The sequence below is a fragment of the Perna viridis genome, chromosome 2 (genome assembly GCF_037379345.1).
Source record: "Perna viridis isolate PV_CMFRI_1.1 ecotype Kerala chromosome 2, ASM3737934v1, whole genome shotgun sequence".
NCBI classification, from domain to species: Eukaryota; Metazoa; Mollusca; class Bivalvia; order Mytilida; family Mytilidae; genus Perna; species Perna viridis.
Genome location: NC_142446.1, coordinates 57,169,058 through 57,196,443, shown reverse-complemented (window position 1 = coordinate 57,196,443; position 27,386 = coordinate 57,169,058). Strand labels below are relative to the sequence as shown.

Here is a 27,386-nt window from a genome sequence, read left to right as displayed (position 1 = left end):
TAAATGTTTGTGATTTGCAATTCAAAATTTTGTAATGTGTGCGGATTAATTGTACTTTAGACAAGGGGGTTAAAGAATGGGCCTTTACAGTGTTGCTACATTACCAATCACCGAAGGTCTATTTTTGTCATTGGTGCATACTTCATACATATGGGCTCTATAGGTTAGGAATTTTCTATCTTGAATTAATTGAAAAAATATCTCGCACACAAAGAGGAGAAGAATAAAAATGAATAACAATTTGACAGCTGTGTGTTCCTCAAGTATATACCATAGATACTACAACCACAGAATCTCTCATGATAATGACCTCCAACTTGGATACTTGATGAAATATTCATATTTCGTAACATGTGCTCAGGCATCATCTAACCAGGTGTAATTATTCCCAATTCAATGATGTCTACCTATTTTTACCCAAAATATTTGAATGACTAGTTTTTAATTCATTTCTTCGGTTCAATCTCAAAGATGAAAAGAGATAAAGTTATGATTTTAAGTTTTGACCAAATTATTTGAAATAACCAACTTTGGGACAGCTCTTGTTTCATGAATGTCAAAGCGGTTATACAGTATGGAAGCATAAAGCATAAATTGTCCCTAAGTTGGGTATATGTAAAATATTTAGGCAAGACATGGTAAAAACTTGTCCCCTGACAAACTTGTAGGAGAAACCACTACTACTGAACTGGCTCAAGTGGTTTATGATTTCATGTTAAAATCCATCTTCTGTAAATTTTTATAGAAGTAATAATCTGTCACAAGTGTAGCCAGTTTATAATAATTAACTTAGTGTTGAAAAATGGACAGAAATCATCAGACTTTCTACCACTAAATGTTGGGACAAAAAACCTACCAAGCAAACCTAAATTTAGTCCAAATTACCTTTCCATAATACCAAATAACTCACACATGAAAGCTAATATTTCTGCCTCGATAATCCATAAGAATTGTTCATTGTAAAAGTACTTCTCCGAGTGGAAGAGACAGTTTTTGGATATAGGTCATTAACTAATAAAATTAGGGTTGCACAAAGATTATCCAAAATATCCTCCCTGCAAGTCATTCAAGGAGAAGATTTTAATTGAAAAATTATGTAAACTAAATCAAGTAAACTTTTAAATGTTTGGCTAATGCTCCGGTATTTTGAATGCAATGATTTTTAATTGATTAAAAGATCATCCTCGGTAATGTTTGCAGTCTACTTCTGCGGGAGGGGGGAAATTCAAAGATCAACTTTAATTTATAAAGGTAAACCCAACTGATTTGTTCACATTACTAGAAATAAACAGCAGGGGGTTTGATCTGCTTAAATCATATTTTTTGTCAAATATCAGATAATTTTAAATGGATCAATATTTTTATGGATCTAAAAGAGCGTAACAGCATAAAGTTTGACGATTTGAGTTGATGTGAACTTTTACTGCAAGTAAGTAAAGAAAAGGCACACAGAAAGGTATAACAAGATGACATTTTGATGTCAGCAAATTCAAAAAAGAAAGTGTTCATGTTTTCAGTGAAGTAGCAATATGGACTGATGTGTCAAGAAGTTCAACAGTAACACCTGTCTAAACTGAACCCCTTTTAGACTTTTAAAATTATTTCAGTTTAGACAGGTGTCTGGTTTACCAAGGTTGAAAATACATTCAAATTTATATAAAGGAACATATAAAACTGGCTGGTTGAAACAGGTTTTGGGATTATCCAGAATTTGGTTTAGATAAGTTTTACTGTATATACATTGTAACACCTTGTGGAGGTCCATGTCTATTGAAACACTTCCTATATCAATGAAAACACCTTTTTGTAAATGGAGTTCTGTGTATGCCCATGGAAACATCTCTCAACCCAGGGAGTTGTGAAACTGTTTTGTTATAGCGGTATAGTTGTATAGATTATCAGTGATAAGTTATATTTTTGGTTAAGTGTAAATAATTTAACATTCTTCTTTCCACCAAGATAATCATCCTTCAAAATAATAGTGGAATTATCATCCCTTTTATTCTCAGTTACAGATGTTGATTCATCTTTTACCTATAATTTTCATTTGAACATCAACTCTACCACATACAACAGAAAACCGCAAATATAGATATTGCACTCTTACTTATCAACAAATCAAATTTTTGTATAGCAACTTTTTTATTGTTATGAATATATGTTTGAAATTTTAGGCCTGTATTTTCCGTAATTTTATTAAAAGAAGTAGGAAATAAAACAAAGCACAAATGCATTTTAAATCTAGCTTTCAAATATTTGATTTGAACCTACACAATTTAATTTAAAGAGCTCCAGTTGTACCACTGCAATCAACTCTCAAAGGGTCAAAAAGTAAGCATTGTATGGAATAAAATTCTCTTGCAATCATCTTAAAACTGAGGTCTGCAGTTACAAAATGGCAATTTTATCATGGGACTTGCTACATAGTCATTTCATAATTGATTTGTGGAGTCATTGATTCAACTCTTGTCTGAGATTCTGTATAAAATGCACAAGTTTATGGGATAAAATCAAATGTGTGTGTAAACGCAGAGTGATATGCACTAAACATATAGAGATACTAGGCCAATTCATCCTGTTATGGGCTAAAAGTAGGTGAAATCCCTCTGTATTAAAAATAAGATTTTTTTTATCTGGTAAACAAGCTTGTAGTCGCTTTTATTGACTTACGAGGGATACAAATGTGTAAAACATCTCAGAGATATTAACCCTCTAGGACTCTTCGCAAGACTCTTGATAAGCAAAGTGGATCTAATGTCTCCTGATTCATGGCTCAAAACTCCAAGACTACAAATTTTCATAAAAGTAAACAAAAAAAAGTCACCATTTACTTTTGTTTGGTTTCCTTGGTTTGGTTGTTCCTTTGACTTTTATGTTCACATTTTAACTTTGGTTAAGGGTTGTTCACCCCCTCACCACTGAAAATCTTTGACTCAGTTTAGATAAACATTTATGGCTAAAAAAGCGGAAGACTTTATACCATTATGCTCATTAGCATTACCCACTTTGCATGAAGGACACTATAAAGATATTATTCAGTTCTATTTGTGGCAGAACAAAGAAAAGGCTTTATAATTACTGTCTTGTCCTTAACGAATACATTACTTAGCAGAATATGTGACTTGCATTAAATCTTAATAGCACACAATGAATGTATACTGAATTCATGAATACTTAAACAAGGAATTTACAAAATATTTCTATGTAAGTTTTTAAAGGCCTTCTCATAGGTGTTTGTCGGGAAGATCTAGTTAAGATATGTGACTACATATTAGATTTTTAACTAATCGATTAATAAGAATGTAATATCTTTGCCCATCAAAATCACTATCTAGGAATAATCTTGATCTTTCAAACAGCTATTATTTTATTCGCCAGATATAAATCCGATTTTTAAAAAGATGATCATTTAAAACTTCAAGAATATTCATGATATTGTGATCTATCGTCACGATAATTTGACAATATTTGATCTGATTATCATGTGATTTTTTTGATAATCAGAGGACCAGGACAGGTTGATTGTCGAGGTGTACAATTATCTTATATCCTTCTTTAATGATCTGCCGATTATGAAGATTATGAGGCCCTTGTCATCGTATCTTATTTGGCATTAAGACAAGTATAAAGAAGATCTTTAACTATCTACTATTAAATAGCTAATTGATTATAATCTATCTATATTTGCTGATTACAAAGAACAAAACAATTCTAGTAAACCAGTGGAACATTAATTAATACATGAATCCCACACTGTGCCAATTGATCTAATTTGGTTTGTACTATTTGAAAAATTAGGGCAATATATTTCTGTATTAACAGCAGAAATGATGCAGTTCTTTACAGCAAGTCATCCTTACCAAAAGACAAAGGGTCATTGTATAGGATTTGTTGGCATGATCTCACTATTGACTAAAGGTCATTCCCCTCTGAAGTAACCAAAAAGTACAGTCAAACCTGTATTAGTAACTACCTGTGTTCAGCAATAGCAACTTAAACTACAATTCTATATATGTCTTATGTGACATGACCAATATTTTTAAATCCTTTGGAAGATCAGTTAAAACATGTTTGACTGTAAATACAAAATGCAGTTTTCATGCCTACACTATATATCCACAATCAAGTTGTATATTTAATTACAAAATGATACATGCATGTGTTGTCATCCTTGTAATTCAGAACTATTTTACAGTAAATCAAATGAAAAACAAATGACCAACCTATGCTGAACCTATACAAGTGAAATGCCATTATAGGAGACCAGTTTACCGGTACAGCCGATAAGTTTTTAATGGTCATAATGTGATTAGGATTATGATAGTTGTCAGAATATGTGGCCCTATGACAATTTATGACCATGTGATATTAAAGCTCTACTATAGCTGTTGAAGATGGCAGCCAGAGAGCTAGTGAATCACTGATATTGACAAGGCTCTATACCCAAGATAATACATCACACCAACATCAATCTGGATACATTCCAATATTTAATATAGCTGATGTAGAAATGGCTTCAACTTGAGGCAAGCTGGTGCATTACTGAAATGACCATAGCTCTGCTTAATTTTCAATATGAGTTTTCAGTTTTCACTCGTATTTATTAAATATTTGCATCATACAAATATTATCATGTACGTCAATGTGAAGTATAGAAAAAAACAGTGAAACCTGTCGAAATTGAACCCTGAAAAAATCTAAAAATTTGTCTAAACCAGAAACTTTTTAACATCTGGTTGTATCAGTTTAAATGTATTTAGAACCTTGCTAAACTAAACACCTGTCTAAAACAAACAGATCCATCTGTCCCAAAGGGGGTTTAATTTTTTCAGGATTTACTGCAGTATATTTTACATGCGATATGTACTTCTTTATCATTCATGTTGTTGAGTAAGACAAAAGTCTTAAAAGAAATTTCTCCAAAAAAAACAAACAAAAACCTAAAAAATTCTGATTAGGACATGAACATCAGAAACAATTTAATCTTACCCCCTAGAAGACCCTCCTTACTTAATATTGGAAGAAAACAAAGAAAAGACTATCTAATGTGCAGACAGTAAAAGGCCAAGAGACCTCCACAAACTCAGATAACATTTGATCTGGCTGTGGTTGATATAATTATGCTACATAAGTGGTTTTATATCATATAATTTCATCAAAAAAGAATTCAATTTGACTTAATGTCCTGGTTGTGTTTCCATTTCACTACTGTTTATCCATTTGTGATAACAGTTCTTTGTAAAGGAACGAAATTCAAGAGCAAAACAATTCTATACAATTAATGCAAATATACCAAAATGGAAAATTGAATTTATCTAAGATTCAATCTAAATATTGAAATTGTCAATCTCTGGAAAGCCTTTGCTTTTCATATTCTAATACAATATCTACGAAAAGCGATATCATTGAAAGTTGGAGAAACAACTAATTCAGAACAACCAGAAAACTCAATATGTCACATCACAACTCAACTTTCCTATTATGTTTTAAAAAAATCAACATTATCCAAGCACTGAAAATCAATATGATGTCCAGATTATCAAACGTCGACTGCAAATGCTCCGAATTCATAATAGACGATGGCAAAGAGTCTAACTCTAAATTAACTTGACCTCCGTTAGAACAAATGATCCAAGGCAATAATAACATTTTCATTAAACCATACAAACAATAAGACGATAGAAATCGGAGGGCAAAATAATAATTGTGTTTGTAATGCGGAACTTTCCTCTCAGTCTTATCAGAAATATATGATGGATGACAATGGCAAAAATTGCAAATACCAAATCATGACTAAAATTGTCTATCGAATATGAAGCACAGACATTAAAATGGTCATTAAATTTATGGTGGTTGTATCACAACAACTTTTTTGTGTCGACAATGAGGGATTTGTGTCAGCTTAAAACAGGAATCATACAATTTCTACCAGTTATATCAATTTGTTAAATTTTTTTGACATTTTTAGAGCATTAAATAGCCTTGTTAGCATGACAAAAGACGACCACCCAATCTATTTGTACAATAAGAATGAAAAGTGACCATAAGTTTAACCTTTATCTGAGCACCATCTGGAGTGTATGTCTTAAAGAGAGAGAGAAGAAAAGAGAACATCATCATCCATTGTGTGAAAAACTAACAAAACAAGGAAAAATTTTGTATCCATCTCTGAACGCACCAGCTGTAACTTACACATCTGTAACACTCTCTCTGTATACATAATTATCATCCTTTTCAATTTTAATTCTAGTTTCATACCTGCTTTCGACACTTAAGAATTATTTGTAAAAATCCACAAATAATAAAATGTGTGCATTAAACAGTTATAAGTTTTGAAGAGAATCTGTTTATTGACAATGTGTAATGATATTTACCACAAGGCCTATGAAATTATGCCAGTGTAAGTTTTACTGCTCAGCTTTATTGCCCCTGCTATTTTATGTTTCACTTCTTTTTTTAGTTAACAATCCACTGTCAGCTACTTATTTCCCCATCTGTATAATATGTCTAGCATAAAAGTGCCAAGTTGGCAGAGCATGTATTTACTTCTATAGTAAATACACATTACTTTTTAATTTTACTGCTAGGGTCCCTATAATATGTAAACCTGGGTGCTTAAAATAACAATTAACTTTTCTGTGAAAGTGTCATTGCTATTTATCAATTATTAAAGCAGCTTTTCAAGGCTTATGTAAATTTCAGACCAACCCTAAAACCCTGTTTAATCAAATTCTGCAATAAAATGTAAGGAAGAATGAAGAGGGAGGGTTTTACATTTGGTACTGTTCCTGTTATATAATTTAACACACAGTAAATAAAATTTCTTAACTGATAGGCATTCGGGGTTGAAAAGGCAAGGGGTCATGGGCCATTTGCCCTTACTGGCTGAAGACCCTTCATTTAATAGAAAATTTTACAGTTTCTTAACAAAATGCTCCCTTTGAATTGTGTAAGTCCTTGAAAGTTTCTAAAAATGAAACCATTTCAAAATTTCCTTCCTTACCACTGAGGCAATAGTCAGAAAAAGAAAAGCCTATATATATCAAACAGCAAGAGCAAGGCAAAAACTGCAATGATCCTGACAGTACACATATTTTCAATGGAAATGGTGGAATAAACCAAGTTTCATGGCATGCTAAACCCCCTGGTTGCATTACTGTACATCCTTCTCCAATGCACAATATTTGAGATGAAAATTATCAAACTCTGTGTACATTGCAATTATTCTGCAAAAAGGAGATAATCTGCAATATGTCAACTTCTTAACAAACAATGTATAATGTCAAGTGAATATCTCACTGAACTATGAACTTTTTAGAAACCACAAATATTTATGTAAGATTAGCTAATGGAAGATGAATGTTTCCAAGACAAAAGACAATACTTGTATATGTTTGCGGAAAAATTGTGTCCACTGACAAAAACAAATAAAAATATTTTAACAATGATTAGATTTATTAATGATACAGTTATAACAGGGCCATAATAATAATGATATACAAAATTTACAACAAAACAAAAAATGGACCAACCCAAGTTTTAATTCCGTATAGAGAAAAATAAACAGACTATCAAATTAGGTACCATTCTGTGTAAGAATCAGGCAATGGGTGGCACATCATTTTCCCCAGTTTAGTAATTTTTGCCCAAAATATATTCAGTACATCTAGAAAACAGCCAAAAAGCTATTTAAGTTCATCCTGAAACATGTGTGACGTAGATATTTTTTTACTGCTTATATAGGGAAAGAGTGCAGGAAAATTTTACCCGCCATTTTTCCATAGTGCATTTCAACTAAATTTGACCTATCAATATCTTAAAAACACAAATTTTACAAACACTTTGATGGTTATTTCTGTTGGTTTTCAGATATAATTAATTGGTAAATGCAATAAAATCTCTGCGTTATTTCCCTTCATGTGCCACACCTTATATATATTTTGCCTGATTCTTAGCTGGAGAAGTACTTAAAAGTTGTTTTTTCATTAACACTTGGCTTGGTCCATTGATATGGCACTCAACCTGAATGGTCTGGGTAAGGCTGTAACAAAAAATCCTAGATTATCATCCTCCTCAACAAAATCCTTTTTGACTATGGCCTTGATTTTTTAAAAATTTTCCTTAAACTAATGTACATTTCTGGCTTTCAAATAGGTTCATAAATAATTAGAAAAACAAAATATATTTTTTTAATGGTTTTTTTTTATTAAAAACATTACTTTATTTCTGTTGTCAGTCTCATATTGATAAAAAAATCACCAAAATAAAACAAAAATTAAACTTTTCATTCAAAAGGTGGATAATAAATAGAAAATTTTTTGTCATGGCCTATTCAATATTATACATTAAGATTTCTGTTTGGATCAAACCATCACTAAAATATGGCACTTAATTCAAATTTATTCTTTTTTTTTTTCTTGGATTTCTATTTTTAGCACTGTAAAATATGGAATTCAAACCATTTGACCCGGAAATCATAAAATATTGAAAACAAATAAGTTTCCAATCATCATGGCTTTCAATAAATATTATAATTAAAAATAATCGATCTGACCACAGAATCAGCCAAATAGTTGATTGACTAAAATTTTTCTAGATTTTCTCTTTTTTTTTTTTTTTTTACTAACAAAGGTTAACCAGTCATGTGGTGGGGATGTATAAAATAATGAAATAATAATGTGATAGTTTTTTAACGTCTCTATTTTGAACAGGATAAATCAAGTTTGAAGTAAATATTGACAACTGGTCCACAAGAAACGAACTTTTAAGTTCTACATACAATACAATATAGTCTTGGGCAAGACAAAATAAAATATATATTTACATGTAATACACAACTGTATTACATGGAGGGAATGTACGCCAACAGTTCTCGTCATCATGGTCCTAAGCCACAAGATCAAATGTTTAGATTTCATAATCACTTCAGTTCACTTAGAAAAATATTTTAAGCACTAATGATATTAAAGTAAAACTGTTGTCAAGTCAAGGTTTAAATGAAAAAAAAAAAGAGCGGAAACAAAACATTTATTCTTGTGGCATACTAACACTTAATATAAATAGCACCTATAACCACAAGCGATTTTTCATGCAAAACTACATTAATATTGTATGAACAAAAACACAACAAAACAACACACCAATAAAATTTTTTTTTTTAATTTTGTCTATGAAAATGTGACTAGAGCCCTGAATTAAAAAAATACTTTTAAAAATTCTCTACTGCCAAGACCATAGCCAAAAAAAAAAAACAAACATACAAAACACAAATTTTGCCATTTAATTCTTTTTTAATTTTAACAGTTGGGAGGCAACCCATACCAAACAAACTGAAAAATTCCAGGACTTAGAGATTTGTTATTGACAGCAAAAAACAATCAATCGTCATGGACTGTAATATTTTTCCTTCATTCTGTTCATGAAGACTATTTTCTTGGCAAGATAATAGGGAATTCTATGTGATAAATTGTAACAATCTCAACTGACTAGTTTTTCTATTGTATCTCATCTCATCTTAGGTGTGTGCTTTGTGTTAATTTAATAAATGACAAACAGGCTCTATCTCAAAACAAAATTGTTCCCGTAATTAAAATAAATTAGTATTAATTGTCGTTGTTGTCTTCATTGACACAATTAAGAGGGAAAATGTCAAAGACATCAAAATAGAAATATTATGACATTAAAAATTGTAGTTTGTACAAAAAGTCATGAAAATAATGATCTTCTGAGTTAAAATAGTACATAAGATTAATTAAAAATATGAGATTCTGTCACAATTAAAGTCCACCAAGAGTTGTCTTCTCCTGAATTGGTGACTGGTATCACAGGGGTCCAGTATTTCTCCTACTGCGAATCTTACAGACTAGGCACCAATATTAGCTTGCATAAAGTTGATGGTAGTCCCCTCTCTGGACTGTGTGATCTGCTACGCACGGCATCCCCACGAGTTAGACATCGGTGAAAACATTTGGCCCTGTCAACAGAGAAAACCAGAGCAGGGTGAAATCATTTTGTTAAAAAAAAGTTTTTTGATAACATAAAATTTATCCATTTTTATAATAAGCCAAAAATTGAAATATTTTAACCAACTGTCAGTAACATAATGAATATATAGACGTGATGTGGACAAAAAAGCCATATGGTAAAAAGCTAAGGGAACTTGAAGCGGAAAACATATAGATATATATGAATATAAAATTCCTGCTTTGGTTTTCTCTGAATTGTTTCTAGGGATAACAATAATGCATTTCTATTGTACACAAGCAAGGAGGTAAAAAACACTGCCACCAAAAACAACACACAACAAAGGATTAATCAAGGCTTTTTGTTAATGTTCCTGAAAATCATAATCAGTCAGTTTTAGAAAGAATGGTATGATTAGCTAACCCCATCACAATTCTGAGTAAATAAACAAATAATAACTACTGAGATAATAAATAATACATTACAATTTTCCTGGGCACAATTTTTCCAGATACATCATACAAAATTTTACAATATACTTAAAAAAACAAATTTGCACTTACATTGCATTTGACATTTGTGTATATCATGAAGGGTTTACATGGACACACAAGAAAACCGAACATTTTTGTGGTTTCATCAACATGTTTTCAACATTCAAGTTCCATTAGCTATACAATATTATATAAACAAACTAACAAAAGGCTACCTTCAGAGAAAGGTATCACTACTACATGTATCTACATATACTTGAGAACTTGAGTTACTATTTCCCCTTTCAAAAGGATCATCATGTTGCCGATGATAACTGAACTTCTTGGCAATTTTGATATTTTTTCATTGACCAAATCCTTTAATCCATTTAACTCTTTACAAAAGAGAAGAAAGATTTTTGAATAAACATTATGCTGCCAAAAAATTGAGCAGTTCTGTAAACTTTGTTAAGATGGTAAAGTCCTATGCAAATGAAACATTTTCTAAACTATTGATTAGTATATTTCTGTGGTCTTTTGAAGTTCTGTGGGTGGTTAAATCACTACTCCACACTCAAGTCTTAACATTTTACGGTAAATCAGTATACCATGGAGTACATCGTCCCAGGACGCAATGTTTTACCAAATATAGCATAAAGAACGCTGACCGATGTGACCTTAACTCATAATGCAGGGGGTAGAATAAGGAATAGATTCTGCATTATAGCTTTAATCTAAATCTTCCATTAATCCCTTTCAAACAGTTGAAGTTTAGACCCCAGCACCAACACAAGATGACAAGGCAAGATCTTCCCACACAAACGATCGTTCTAGTAACGTAAACAATGCAATTAACACACAGAAAACCAAAAATGACTAGAAGGCAATCCTTATATCCAAAGCAAGAAAGAAGCAAGTATAGTTAAAACAAAACAAAACAAGCGGCCAAGCTACTGCTGATGACAGTTAAATTTTTTCAAGCATCAACAAGAACAACAATTATTTTAAAATGGATGTTTTCAATTGCACTAACTATTGTGCATGGCAATTCCCTAAAATATTTAATGAATTTGACTAATGAATACTCAATTACATTTACAACAATCGTTGGGGAACCAAGGGTACTTAACATAAAACAGAATTACACAGCCAACAAATAAACCATAAAAATCACAATGAAAACTATCCCCAGGGTTCTAATGTCATTTCTCTATTGTTGTCATTACAGGCTCACAAAAAGACATTCTGTACCTCTCTAATCACATCTTCTACAGTGAGGGAACACGCAGTAACATTACGCCTTGAATTAGCCTTTTTTTTAGACATTGTCCCTAATCAGCATATGTTTCTAATTTCCATGGTAATCACATGCTTTCTTGCTTTTCATTTTTAAAAGTAATGTCAGCAAAACAAAGTCACTCAAGCAGAAAAGCTAGTTATATGCAGCTTAGGCAATTAGTTATGGTGAAAGCAAAGGTGAAACTAAACTACAAGCGTATAAAAAATAGAAAAGAGAAAGAATGAAGAAAAATAGGGGCGAAAAAAAGTCAACCCATTATAATTCACTTGAAAAAAGAATGGAATGTAATTGCAAATCTAATTTTTTTAAAGAATGTCTGCTCATTACCAGGCTGATATTAAATAAATTTACATGAAAAAAAGGCAAACACTTAGAAAGACTTAGAAAGGTAGGCCTTTTATTGGATTTAGGGTTCTTTGGAGAGAGAAATTAAGACTTTTACTTCCACATATCACAACCGATTAAACTCAGGCCTAATATGATTATGACAGAATAGTGAGTGTTGATTTTATCCCACTAAATCCATAACTCTTCTATTATTGAATTTCAGTATGATCCTCAAAGTGGTCATTTGCAATCGTTCAACCCATACACTCTACAGTTCTCTAACAATAAGTTTTTATCATTGCTCTTTTAGTGGTAATGCCATCTACATTCAAATTCCCCATTAACTTCAAGTAAGGAAGAATCTAAATTAGATTTTCTTCACCGACCAGGACAATCTTTCCACGTTCAAGAAGAAAAGATCTTTTTTCTTTGAAACCAATACAATATTTAGTTGCCAGCAGTAATTACCACGCACAGAAAACGGTGCATGAGGGACTCAAGAAATGAAATTTGCAATATTAAAGATTCCATCTCCCTGGCAACCAAGCATTTGGTTCTGACATTTTCATCCTTTTGCGTTAAAGCGACAAGAGAAGAGGCTAATCAGGCTCATTTATACAATTCTACGCAAAAAAAACAATGGTATTTGTAAATTTCAGCGTCTGATGCTTTTTCACTTAAATTATGACACTTCATTTTAATCAATCTATCAATCAAATCTTCTCTCATTGTATTACATGCAAAAAAGTATAATAAAAAAATCTTTTCATGCAGAAACTGATTATGGAATATCTTGGGAATATCCTGATGAATTGGATATTAAAAGAAATAAAAATATTATACTTAATGTGTCTCCATCTGGATGAAAGCTTAGAGATTTTTTTCTTCATTTTGTCTCTTAAGAATATTGCGGTTAGTTTTGTTTCATAAATTTCCATCTGTCTTAGTACATCTTATAAGTTGAGATATAAATTGCTTTTAATTTTACCCAAAAATATAATGTGTATTTTTTGTTATAAAAATGAAAAATTGATGTATTTTCATCTAAGTGAATTAAATTCAGTTTTAAAATAAATGAATAAATTTTTTTTTTTTTTAAAAAAGTACCATTCTGACCCATAAACAATGAATAAATTGAATATGAAGTCTAACACATCATCAATGCTATGATTAGGAGACTTTCAAGTCCATAAAAATGTTACACCTGGCTATTTCACATCACATTTCTCCATCATTGTGTACCAGGGGGAAACATGAAACCAAAACCTGAATCTATTATCTAAATCTAATATCAAAATTACCTGACAATTTATTTTTTTGAAAATTAATTATAGCTATTTAATGATGTGAATTAAAATTGATACCTTTCTGTAAAATTGAAATAAATATTTTATAGATTGCTGCAGTTTTAGGAGTTTTATTGATTTTATTTTCAATTTGTTACATGAGAAGAAAAAGTCTGCAACAATAAAATAGCAATTAATTATCTGGCTATACAAAATTTATTTTCCCACTCATTTTTTACCTATTTTTATGACTTTTTAATAAAATGAGAACATTGTTGTCTACTTTATATACATATTTTATTTTTGCTCACATTGTTACTACAATCTATACACAGTCATTATTTATTTTTTTCCTTTAAACATAAAATACATTTTCTAACAAAAATTATCCTTACCATGAAAGTAATAAAATTGTAAATATTTATGAAATAAGATAAATTTAGTTTGTGCCTGTTGGATAAATATCATGAATTTGATATGGATATGTGGCAACTTTATTGAACAGGAAATATTGAAGGAGTGATTCGATCATTTCCCTGTGGTCATCTCTTACAAGTGACAAGGTCCATAAAAGAATTTCTACCTTAAGGGGCCACCATGACATCTGACACACTAATCCACAAATATAATTCAACTTAACAAGATTTTAAATTCTCCTTAGTAAAAATTAGTAAGTTAACTTTGTGAATGCCCACAAAGTGGCTTTTATCTACAATCACAATCAAGTTGGAAAGTCAGAATGACCACAGCTAAATGTGAACTTAATGAGCTAACTTCTGTTTTCTATTGAAGTTCCACATTTTTACGATTTCCTGTTGACCTTCCAACCAATTTCTCAAATACTGGTGTGAGGAATTAAGCCATAAATTTCTAAGCCAAACAGTACCAAACAAAAAACATGTGTCCATATAATTTTATTTTATAATTTTACAACTGTTTAAGTTTGGTTTTTTTCCCTACCTTCTGAACAAGCATTTATTACAACCCATATTATTGATTTAAATAATGACTAAGAAATTTGAAAATAAAATCAAATATTTAAAATAGAACATGGGTTTTTTATGGCACTTTGTTAAAAGTTTTAAGAACAAATACCTAGATAAAAACGATCATAAATCCTGGGAAATTGAAAATGTTGTAGATAGCTTTTTGGAATGTATAGTAAGTGGGGACTTCAAATAGAGTAGTCTCTCCAGTCCTTGTTGGACAAAAATAAAGTATAAAATGGTCCTACCTGATCAACTACTGGGTCCGAAGGGTCCGTTGGATCAGAACTAGATTTTGATGTAGTACTTCCACCTTCCCGTTCATCTATCACTAAATCTATTGGCATTTTTCCTTTTAAACAACTAATATATCTATGGCAAAAATTGTCACATAGTTCATGCACCTGAAAAAGTAAAAAAATAAAACAATTATATAATTTTGTTAATATTTGTCTTCAGTAATTTACGATTTTATCAGTGAAGGAAATGTCTAATAAACATTATTTACATTCATTTGTTAAATATTTACATTGAAGAAAAGGAGATTTAGCAGTTATCTCTGCTTTTTACTGAGGTTAAACATAGGGTCAGATTGTGTCCTACATTCCTTATTCTCCAAGCTTTATAACATGTTTCTTCTGATAAGTTTATTTTCAGTCCTTATTCATCAAATTTCTCCATTATCAAAATCACTGGATTTTACTAATACCAACCTTCTCCAATTCCAATAAATGAAATCTTAAGACTTGTATAGCCTGAATCATCTGAAAAATAAATCACTAGAGTTATTATTTCAATCATAAAATAAAATTTTTAAAAAAGTAAACAAAAAGATTTTTTTTAAGTATCATTTAATGAAAAGTTTCTAAAATTTCACACATTTGAATCCCATGGAAACCGCACAACTCTTTAAGAGTAATTAAGACAAAAGTTTTTCTACAAACTAGATATTTCTGAATAAACAATTTTTCCCTGATAAAAAGAGTTTCCTACCAAAAGAGAAAATTGCTGACTAAATTCTGTAAACATACTCAAAGCAACTTTTAATCAGCCTCAAGAAGAAAAATATACATAGCTCTGTTTTTTACCAGCTGGGCAATTTTTCAACAAAAATTTGTTCACGGCCATGTGCTGAAACGCAGTTGTTAATTTTTTATTCAGGATCATGGCTCATTAGTAATTTGCAGGTTTTTTTTCAGCAAGTACAGAGATGGTGTAAATGTTTGGAAAAATATGAGAATAATGAAACACTCACCACACTATCCAATTCATGATTTGCTGAGAATAAAGGTTTTTCTGATCGGGCCTGAAGTAGAATTGTAAGATATTTGATATTTATTTTCAATAAAATTTTCCAAAAAAAAAAAATTTCAAAATTCATTACATTTGTTTCGATAAAATCACCAAATTTATTAAAATACTTTAAAATATAATCAGATAAATGTTATTTAAAATGATACATTTTTTTTTAAATTACCATTATGATATAAAAACATAACTGAAGAAAACAATCATACTTTTTAAATTGAAGAATTTTTCAAAATCAATTAAAAAATACCTCTAATTATATCCATCAAATAAACCATGGAGTTAATATTCAATCATTTTAATTTTCTCTTTAAACTAGTAAATTGACTTACTAAAACTTGTTTACTAAAAACGGCTATATCTTCGTTGAAAGATTCTGATGAACACACATCCCCGCCAGCTACGCCCGGCTCTCGAGGTGTACAAGTTGCTAATTCACATTTTTCGAATATAAGTGCCAATAGTGGGAATAAGGGGTGCCTGAAATCAGAGGTTATCAATGTAAACAACCAGCCGCCATATTGTGTATTGACTCTTTAATTATGACAAAAGAGATAAAGTTAACCAACATGAACTTACAAATAGATCTTGGGTATATTGACGGTCATGAAGTCTTTTAAATATTACTTACTTGCTTCGAATAATTGCATGATTAAAGTACTCCGTATAAATACATGAATAAAATATCCGTTTTATATTAAGTTATATTCCGCAAACATTGCAATACACAGATGCACGTGGGCCATTTACATACCCGTATATCGAGTCTTTATCTCTCTTCAACTGACTGTCCTGTGACGAACTCACGGGCATTGAGCTATTTGTTGAGTATGGAGGGTACGATTGATGCCCCATCCCCGGGGGCGACTGATACCGATGCGAATCGTACATATTATCCATTCCCCCAATTCCAGTAGGTCCGTAATGTGACGGCATGTCATTTTCATACTGAAAACAAGAGAAAATGATGTAAAATAAATATGTAAAGTACTTCCTGTATACGCGTAAAAAATTGACACAGGTACCCGCGTAAAATTCCGTTTCAGCACACATAGATAAAACCGATACATACCACTCGTTGAGCCATGGACGAGGTGAAACCTTCCGTCCGAAGGCCGAGAAATGTCCAATTGTTTTATCAACTTAGTCTTGCTTTACTGTATGTAGTAAGTCCCACCGGCATAAACAAATCCAGTGACCTGTCAAAGAAACACAAAACTGTCAAACATAGTACACTTTTCTTCCCGTCAACACTACCCTAGTTTACCAAGTATAACTGTCTTTACTCGTGGCTACCATAACTCCAGCTGTCAATCAAAGCAGTGTTACTATACTGCGCTGTAATGGATGAGCTGTCAGATAGAGTCCTGCCTTGGGCGAGCTAACTATAGTCAATGGGGGATTTTAAATTACTTTTTAATATTTTTATGGAATACGTATATATTATGATTAACAATTTAAAGATTTCGTTTCTTTACGTATTAATAAATAAATGTAGACACCATTAATAACTGTATAAATCATTTGAACTACTTGTATAAGCATATTTATCATATGCCACACAAATATTATACAGAAACTTTGCAGTCAGCATACGTTTATGAGTCCAATAGGGCGAGTTAAGGAGCGAATTCGAAAGACAAAAAAAAGTATGATCGTAGATTAGGGAAAGAACAAAGAATAGGTTCAGTTAAAAAGGGTTAAAAGTTCAAAACTGTGGCGAAAGGGACTTGTGTTACCTTTTTTCTTTACAATTATCTGTTGAACAGTTAAGGAAAATTCTGTTGACAGCTTTAAGATAATCTTATTAGATATAGTCTTCGTCCAAACACTTAAACTTTCAAAGCTGTCCTTTGACAAACTCGTTACCGAATCACATATATCAGCGTTTAGTTAAAAATCCACTGAATGTAGGTTTTGAAATCTGCCTGGTATATTTTTATGCAGTAGATTGGTTTATGTATTCAATCATTCTTCGAATCCATGTTAATTTTGATTCGCATAATATATAACTCAAATAACCAACAATGGAACCGTCTGACACGCCCATTTCCCCGCCTCAAACCATAACCATCTTATTCACAAATCATATTTCTCGGAGGCTAAACCAATCAAATAATCGAGGAGATCGTAATGTCTGCAATTCAAGAACAAGTTTATTTTGTAAGTGATTCCTTTTTTCGCCTTCAGCCAAAAATTATTGTCAACATTTAACTTTGTCATCATCAAACCAGTTATATTTCGCTTCAAATTAACTAATTCAAGATGCCAAATATGGGCCCTGAGGAATTCTAAAGTAAAATTTGACAATAAGAACAAAATTACCCGAGTAAAACTGGATATTTACCAAATTTTAAAGAAATAATTATTTTATTAAAGGTCATTATTACTATTATGTAGGCACGGGTAAATTTCCTGAATGAAACGGTCACGAAAGTCGGTACAAAAACGTACATGAACAAATAGACTCTAAAGGAGTCAAGTGTAGAATTAAAATGAAGAAAATAAAAATTAATATGTAATTCGAAAATTGATGTACCGTTAAAAACAACTTACGCTTTCAACCCATAATTTAGGCATTCGTTACTACGAGTATACCTTTTATATTTCGGGTGATCATATTTAATAATACAGAAATTGAGAATTCCTTTAGTAGACTACTATTGTAGTTTATAAAGATCCTTGCAGAAATGTAAAAAAAATAATCAACCCTTATAAAACCTCTACACAGCCTATCAATAAAAAAAAAAATCCACAGATAATTCTATATAATATTTATTAATTTACAAAAAGGAAAATGAGGTTCATTTGTGTTTTGTTATGTGACAATTTGAACTGGTATTTCTATGAAAATATAAAATTTGTAACATTCTAAAATTTGTGTCTTCATTTATTTCACTGTCCTTCCAACGCAAATAAAAAAAGTTTCAATAATTGTTGGAAATATCCATAGAATTTTAAAAATGTATTTTAAGACTACATGTAAATTATTTTCATTCATCATTGTCATTTTTCATCAATACAACGAAAGAAATTCTCTAAAAAATTCTACTCTAGTTCAATCCCGGTTAATATAGCTAGTTTAATTAGATATGAATAAAGAAAACAATGAAAGGAAAATATCATCTAGATTTTCGTTGCGTTTGAAAAAAAGTACCAATTGTAGAAAGAAAAGAGCGCTTTAATGACATTGTAATTGGATATGCTACATATTCTATTTTCCTAATCAATGTCAAATTCATCAAAACTCCGTGGCTGAAATTATTGACAGTTATTTTTCTAAAACTTTCATTAATTCCGACAAATTTCTGGCAAATTCAATTAGTACTAAAAACCGATAAAGCAGAAAAGTTTGAAGGGTAAGATATTCTTGGCTGTCCGTAACATAACAATAATAAAAACGGGTGATTTTGATATTATCAAGAAAATAGGATTATAAATGACCGCAAAATTGTGTCAGTTTATAGACTGTGTTTATTTAGATTGAGGCTTTTAAGGTCAATTTGGGTCATTCAAAATCAGTCGATCCTAAAATGTCATAACTAAAAAATTTTTTTTTAAAAATACTTGTTGCAAGTTATGATGCAATCTTGTTAACAAAGGACGCTAAAATATGAATTTCGATAGTCCCAAAAATGGCGTATATAGATAGTAAAAAGTTCACGTTGTTTGTCAAACTCAAAATTTGGACAAAAAAGAAAAAAAGTCACATAAAAAATTCCGACAACAGTATTATCCAACTGTTACTGTTGCTGAGCCTTCTAGGCGTCAAGCTGGCGGCTTCAGTAATGCTTTTGCAGATGAAAATATGATCTATCTATATAATCTGTGAAATGCATTATTCAAAAATCTGACAAGAACACCTTGGAATTAGTGTTTTAGAATTTTCTTGTTAAAAATAGGTATTGACAAGGAAATAACAGGATATTTGTCCAAGAAAACAGATTTTCTTTCGATAAAGAAGTTTCATAATAACTTGAGTGTTAATGTAATAAGAAGAAAGCAATATTTAATTTTAGTATGGGTCCCTAATATAACCATAGTAAATTTAATACAACTGGAGACAGGCTTAATCTGACCATATTAATGGGCTGAAATAAAATGGCCGTATTATGCACATAGGCATAAAGAATGGAAAGATTATCAATGAAGAAGCCTGAGTCAAGAACCCAAATCCATCATCTAATACATTAAGAAGAGGAGATTACGACCGAACCCGCAGTAAAAATTTCATAAAACTCGTATATGATGGTCGTAAAAGTGAGTTTGAGTTGTTAGTTGTGCACATTGTATATTTTCCTACGCATAAAACTGAATCCCGTAAGACCACGGATGTAAAAGAATCACATTTTATTGCCCTACGAGTTAGTCCTATGCTTATTTAGTTTGATTACTATTTGTTCTATTTACATTTAGCAATGATATTCATTTTTACAAGACGTAAAAAAATATAAGAACAATCAATATAAGGAAGTTTTTTTTTGGCAGCATGTTAAATTTCACCGTGTTCTGACGGTCTAAGTACACCAACACAAGTCAAACGCAGCGAGACATATGATATTAAATTTCTTAGGCACTTACAAAAAATTGAGGTCGGAGAGAATAACAACAATTATATCAAACAGTTATTCATTTAAACTTATTTCACGTTTGATAATATTTTATTTTATCTATGTTCATATCAACAGTTGTATTCAAATAGCCAAATAGATTTTGTAGAGTTTGGTTTCATAGAAACAGGAGCCTTTTCACATGTGTCTTATCAAACATACCTTACTCTAAACCCAATCCATATCCTTTTTAATAAAATATTCACCGCCTGAAGTTTTCACCTGGAATTCAAATAGAACGTGTTACACTAACGGTACTACACATCCCCTAGTTAGATACACAAAAATATAGACCAGTTATCCATCATAGACTACCCATAGATCAGACATGACTAAAACCTTCTCAAAAATCTCTAAAGTGGATATGTCAATCTTACTGTGACGGCCCTCCCTATCTATTCAAAGTAGCGTCTTATAGCTCTTATTTAGCGTTTTCAGCAATTTGCTGGTATTTGAAGTGCATTTGCACATGACCAGTTTATTCGATAATTCAGAAGGTTATTTATATAGTATGGACAAACACGTCTTAAGAACTGCGAGAAATCCCTTTTCCCTGACGGACACTTTTCTGACAAAATCTATTTACAAAACATACACATTATATTTTTTATTTCCTCTTCTGTAGATTATCTTAGTATTTGTATTCTTAACACAATCGGAGTCAAAACATCAATTCCATCTTGTTAGCACAATATTATTACAGTGGATAACAACCTAGCTGGAAAAGAATTATTCCCAAGTGGAACGTTAGCGCCAATAGACGTGCGTCCATCAACCTATAATGTATGTCTACAGAAGTATTTCTTGAATTTGCAAGAAAAAATATTTCATTAATAGTTTAGGGTCTGTATCCCTTCTATATTGCTCCGCCTCCAATATTAATCACTTTGATAGATATAGAACTCGGCTATTATTATTATATTTGTCCAATGTGTCCAAACTGTCATCTGGGCAAGGAAAAACAACCCTTAATTTGTAGTAGAATTATAAAGATCATGTAAAGCTTTGTTAATAATGTTGGTATCATTCGTAACTGTTTATTTCCTGAATAGATATTTTTTTAAAAAATACATTCCATGGTCGTATAAATTAATGTGTGACCTTACAAAACGACTATTACTGTTTGTGTACAGTAGTCTCGGTGGTAATCGAGTTAGTTTCAAGAGGTCCATTTGACATAAATAAATAAAACAACCTAGGATACGGGAACCGGACAAGTCACCAGCTTTCAACCATCTATAAACAATTATAAAAGTCGCCATTGCTCGGAATTCTCATTCAATTTGAAGAGCATAAGGGACCACTGAAGTTAATAGAAGAAGAAAAAACTCAAACTAGTATATAAAATACAACTAAAGACATAACATTTAAGTAAGTACCGGTTATAACAAACAAATACCAAATAGTTCTGGTGATCTTCAACTCATTATTTTTCCTTTCAAGCCTAATATTTTGCCTTAATTATGATACAAATAGCAAAGGAGGCGATATGTACTGCAATTTTGTATCAACGTATGATGTTTTTGTCAACCCGATATCAATGACAAACCTACATGTACCCATAAAAGCTAAAACCTCTGCCCAGCCGGTTACGAAGTATGAATAGTACTGTGTTTGATTTCCGCCCCACTGTTTATACCGCAACTAAAAAAAGCAAAAAAATACTGGTTTGTTAATTGACATAGAATCTTTAGGAACTATAACTGGCCATCACGGAGGATAACGACGTGTCACGTGTAAATATTTACGTTATCCATTCATCTTCTGGGTTCTGTCTTTCACCAAGTCTAACTACGGCAATTATAATGAACCCCGAAATTGACCCGTAGTTTGTTTATAATTGGCCGTTCATCTTTTGGCATTTCGAAGGAGAAATGTTACACGGGGTTCAAGAAGACTTACACCTGGGATAAATTGGTGGCACAATAAAGTAGGTACATGCAGTAGGAAACTAACAGCTGATGTTGGTTAGGAAGACCAGTCTGATGTTAATAAAAATTCCGACGTACGGACAGACATACACCGGTATACTATAATATGAGCCGCATAGAAAGACGGGCGTATAAAAACTAAAACATTTATTTGCTTATTATTTGCAAAAAACGACGAGGTGTGAAAATGGAGACTCTCTACTTTTTTCCTACGTAAAGGAACAACCGAAATATAGTTCACTAGGAAAAAAAATACACAACTAAACATGTTTATACATATTCACATCTGCAAGCGTTTAATAAAGCAAGGACTTCCAGTGCTTGCAACACAAAAACTATTCAAACCATTTGTAACCTAAATTTATTATTTACACACGATCCACTGTTGAAAGATTAAAAAACAATGTATTGCCAGTTCCGAAATTTCATACTGCAACTTGTATCCGAAATTGTTTACTAAAATTTAAGGTAAAAAATATAAAAATAACGAATCAATCCAGCCCGATCATCCTAAAAACTGTTTCAGAAAATGTGGGCTTGTTTTAAAGTCTTCACCTCAATTCGAATATGTCAAAAATCCACTTGTCAATTCAAAGAGGCGACAAGAGTGCTGACCAATATGGTGTGCAAAACAAATACGTCTAATATGAAGAAAAAAAATGTATACAAATAGTAGCCCGACCCCCTCGATATTGTTCCAGAAAATGCAGACCCGTGTAAAAGCTTCCATCACAAATCGAATAAGTCAAAAATCGACAACTTGTCGAATTTTAAAAGGCGACAAGAGAGCTGACCAAAACTGCGTGCATGACGAAAACACACCACGAAACTAAACCACAACATGTCCACTGAGTCGGTGGTTGGTGCATTGCTTTGTTCTTTTTTCTTGTATCTTTGCACAAGTTTGTCACGCATAGAATGTTTAAGTATAGAATTGTTTACTTTAATTGGAAACTCTTGTAATAGGTACGATAGTTGCTGACATTTCAACTAACACAGTATCTCCTGTTTAGGTCAGTTGGTGTAATTCCTAACGCACCTGTGACAATGTAGAGAAATTACTGCCTTCAGCACTATACAGTTCGCTGAATTACTCGAGGCTACAACCGAATATGTGTACAACAAAATTTACTACTACGTTCAAAAAATGACATCCTTATAAATTTCACCAATAAAATGAATTAACTGTCAGTATTTAACGAGCTAATATTTGACAAGATGAAGTCAATTTTCCACCTGTTTACCATTTAACGTATCTTTGTTCTTTGTTCTGCAAATTAAAGTTTCCACATATTTCAAAAATGACAAAGAAGTTCAGATAACTTTATGGTTTCACTTTGTCATTCTGAATTCAATAACTTTTACATTTACCTCAGAACTTTGGTTAGCCCGGCGGTACAGTGATTATATATTTATTAACATTTGAAATTGACATTCGAAATTATGAATTAAAATATGGAAATATTTCTATGTAAATATATATATACAAATTACAAAACAAGTAGGGAAATGTTCTTCAAACCACCAATAAAATCAACAATTATAATTTAATTTTTTTAGCGTCCTTGAATACCCTTTCGGGTCTCGCACAAACGAACCAATTAGGCGGGCTCTAAATTTATTTTATATTTATTTTTATGTTATATTATAATTAAATTATATTCGTGTTTTGACTTTTTATTACATGGCCAGTCCTAACTATGTTTATGAGCTGTATAAAGATAACGGTGCTTACTAAGTCTTTATGCTTTGTAAATTAAAATCTGTATACTCTACGTTTGATTTCTGCATACCATGGGGCAGAGAAATTATTCAAGAATTGAGTTCACTCCCTGGTTCGTGGAAGAAATACCAACTTCAGTGTACGTTTCTTAACCATTTCTTAAAATCTCAAATTTACTATTATCTTTCTCACAACTTTTTATTATATTATTTAACCTCAGAAGCAAATTGTTGCTTTGAGTAACCGAATACAATATGGGCTCAGCAACATAAATAAAATATGTAGCCATACAATGTTTTATAGAGATTGAAACATTTCCAATTAAATATATATATTTCGTATAAATATAAACTAAAAAAAGTGAAACATTTAAAATTAAAACATTTTCTGAATAAAGAAAGTTCAGATACACCAAGTAAAATATTAATTTGTAGCATATGTATCATTTCACAGCCTAAAATGTGTTTTTCTTCAGAAACTTAAATTGTGATAGGTCGAATTTTTGCCACATAATCGTCATTGAGAGGTGGAGAACTTTACATTTATGTGTATTTGGAGATTTTATGAGATTAAAGAGAACATTTCTTTTCTGTTATTTTTATCACCAATGCTATATATTTAGCCAGTATATTTCAAAAGTTTTTTTAAGAGTCAAAATGTTTGAAACAAGACTCTCATTTGAATAAAAAAAATTATCATTAATGTTACAATGATTCATTCCCAATTCAATTTCATATCAAATTTTAAGGATACAATAGGAAAAACTCTATCACAGCGCTTGCCTGTAAACTTAAATATTAAGCTGTGCGGATAATTTGGTGTCTAATTTGATCTTTCTTGCATTGTTAAGAGTATAACGGTTTAGATTTTTTTCGCTCTAGAGACACAACAAAATAATTTAGACTGTTTGTAATATAACACATACAATATAATTTTCTGACAGCGTGTTGCACAGTCATCAATAATATCGCAGACTATGTGTAAAAAAACAGACAAAAGTTTTGACACATTGAAGCTATAAGTTTGAGTAACCCCAGATTGATATGAGCCATATACCTGAAACACAAAAATGATTTACATTGATAAGGACATTGCGTGTTTTCTATCTAACTAGATAAGTTTACACACTCATACTTTCTGTGGGTATAACCTTCTACTATAAAACGTAAATAAAATACATCTGTTACGAATATTGATAAGAAAGTAGACAATTATAACCCTAAACAACGAAATTTCGGCTTAATTAATTGAAAACCAGACAAACGAATTTTCTGTTAAATAATTACAGTGTAATAAATTGGAACAAAAATAGAACATCGTGAAATTAAATTTAAACAAAAAAACAACAACAGATGTCTAAGTTGTTTTATAATATTCCAAAGCAATTTTAGTATTTCACTCGACCCGTCAAGATTTCGTCCAAATGGTCCCATTCAAGTATTACTCTAATAATCATAAGGCGATCAGTTTTGACAATTTGTAAACAACTGATAAATAATCGTGTACTAATAGATATTTCTTTATCAATGATGTGTATAAAAATTGATGGACAGTGGATTTTGAATGAATTGCGGACAGGTTGGGGAGGGGCATGTTGTCAAAATGTGACGAGGTGATCGCCTGTATAATGTTTTCTGCCAGGTCTAATCGATGACCACTCAACCCAAATGTTATGTCATGTATGGCTATATGTTCTTAATAGTACGAGGTGATTTCTAATTACTTGCGTGCTACTTTGTAGCAAATTAATTAGATGTGAAGATTTTCATAAAGTGATGATTAAAATCTCTTACCTCGTGTGACAGACAGTGAAGTTTTATAATCCTTTGATTAAGATAGCCAGCACTGGATTACAACCCATATGTCAATTCTACTTGTGTGAAAACACGGCTTCCTTAGACAGATTCTAATATTTTATGGGCCCGTGTTTTAGCTTGTAGTGACATTGATGGGTGAAATACTCGCGTACAATTGTAACGTACACCTCCAAATACCATTATTCAAAGGTGGGTGGGAATTGTGTCAAACTTTCCTTATAATAATTGCAGATATCATATATATAAAATTATCATATTCTCCCATACGCTTGTCAATCGACCATTCAGAGGCGAATCACAATCGTCTCTGTATATTTATTTCAGTATTGTGTTAATGAGAAGGATCCATTCAACATTCTAATGCTATCATGATGGTTTTTAGCTACGTCTTCAATATTTGAAAAAAACTCTTTTGAACAAATCAAATTTGATCTCCCGATACAATCGTTAGTATAATCATGTTCTTGATATTTTCGCCGGAAAAAGAGAATTAACAGTAAATTGAATATTTAAACTGCTAATCTTTAAGTGAGGAAACGTACTGGGTTCATGACAAGGATTTTACAGTCCATTTTTAATTTGAGAAATGTTATTGTAAATAGTAGAATAATAGTATAATAGTGGTACCTATGTCATGCTGCTGCCAATTGTAGATGCTTGACTAAGTGGTAATATTTTTAAGCTGTAAAAGATGTCATAAAGTTAGAATGGAAATTGAAGAATGTTCACAAAAGCTTTGCAAATCTCAAATTTTTGCACCGAAGTCATACCAACACGTTTCATAATTTTATCACCACTATTTTGTAAAGCAAAATTATCGCTTTTAACCCCTCATATATTTAGACTCAAAAGTTGGTACCGAAGTAATCCTCAGAAATACTACACGTGAATTAACAAGCGAAAAGACACGAATAAATAAACAAGCTAACAAATAAAAACGAAACAAAAAAGAACAGAACAGAATATAACAAATATGATGTATAGATCTACCGAAATTCAGCTATGATTTGTATTTCCTGGATAGAAAATGCTTTAACAACAGAATGAAAACGAAACAGGAGGTTGACAGAGCACCCAGTATGCTGTCAAACTCCTAACAGTTCTGGCTGTCACTTAAAATTAAAGGACAATCAGATCTTGCATGTAAAAAATCATATATGTTTCAAATTTTAATATTATTATTATTTTTTCTTTTTTTTTTGTTTTTGTTTTTAATATTTGCTAAAATTACAGCCGACCGACATAGTTACCAAAATATTGACCTTTCAAAATAACTGAAAGTGGGAAAGTGGACGATGTTGAAATCTATTGTGCAACTTTTGAGAGTGTGATTTTGAGCGAAGCAGATGAAGTAGTAATGAAGCAGAGAAATTATCAGTTCGCGAAGCTGAAAGATTCCCATGTCTATGTTACATGTTCTCTTTTTGTAATGTTAACGAATCCAATTACAGACGAAGACATTTGGAATATAGCTATCAACGCAAAGCCACATAATCTTTATAATCAAGATCAGGAAAAAACACACACACACATACACTCACACACATACGCGCGCGCACACAAACAAAACAGGAAAAAATGCTGCAAAAACAATAACAAAATTAAAAAATTAAGATAATAGTTATTGTATTTGATGTTTTATTATAATTTTTAACGTAAAGT

General features: G+C 31.3%; 1 protein-coding gene across 5 annotated transcripts in view; it reads right to left on the bottom strand.

Annotated features, from left to right (window-relative positions):
* LOC148626192 (homeobox protein Meis1-like) overlaps nucleotides 1-25,848 on the bottom strand; it is a 59,802-nt gene extending 33,954 nt beyond the window's left edge. The window contains exons 1-8 of one of the 5 annotated variants that reach the window (XM_088569972.1): nucleotides 25,701-25,818; nucleotides 20,416-20,475; nucleotides 16,716-16,842; nucleotides 16,398-16,591; nucleotides 15,976-16,123; nucleotides 15,591-15,641; nucleotides 15,049-15,099; nucleotides 14,584-14,739 (exon numbers count right to left, since the gene is read on the bottom strand). In XM_088569972.1, coding sequence (XP_088426098.1) covers nucleotides 14,584-14,739; nucleotides 15,049-15,099; nucleotides 15,591-15,641; nucleotides 15,976-16,123; nucleotides 16,398-16,591; nucleotides 16,716-16,730 — 615 coding nt within the window. In that variant the 5' untranslated portion in view covers nucleotides 16,731-16,842; nucleotides 20,416-20,475; nucleotides 25,701-25,818. Of the gene's footprint in view, nucleotides 1-14,583; nucleotides 14,740-15,048; nucleotides 15,100-15,590; nucleotides 15,642-15,975; nucleotides 16,124-16,397; nucleotides 16,592-16,715; nucleotides 16,912-17,382; nucleotides 17,500-20,415; nucleotides 20,614-25,700 lie in introns of those variants that run through there. The other 4 variants (XM_088569971.1, XM_088569970.1, XM_088569973.1 and 1 more) reach the window with 4 other exon arrangements.
* Between the last annotated feature and the right edge of the window lie 1,538 nt (nucleotides 25,849-27,386).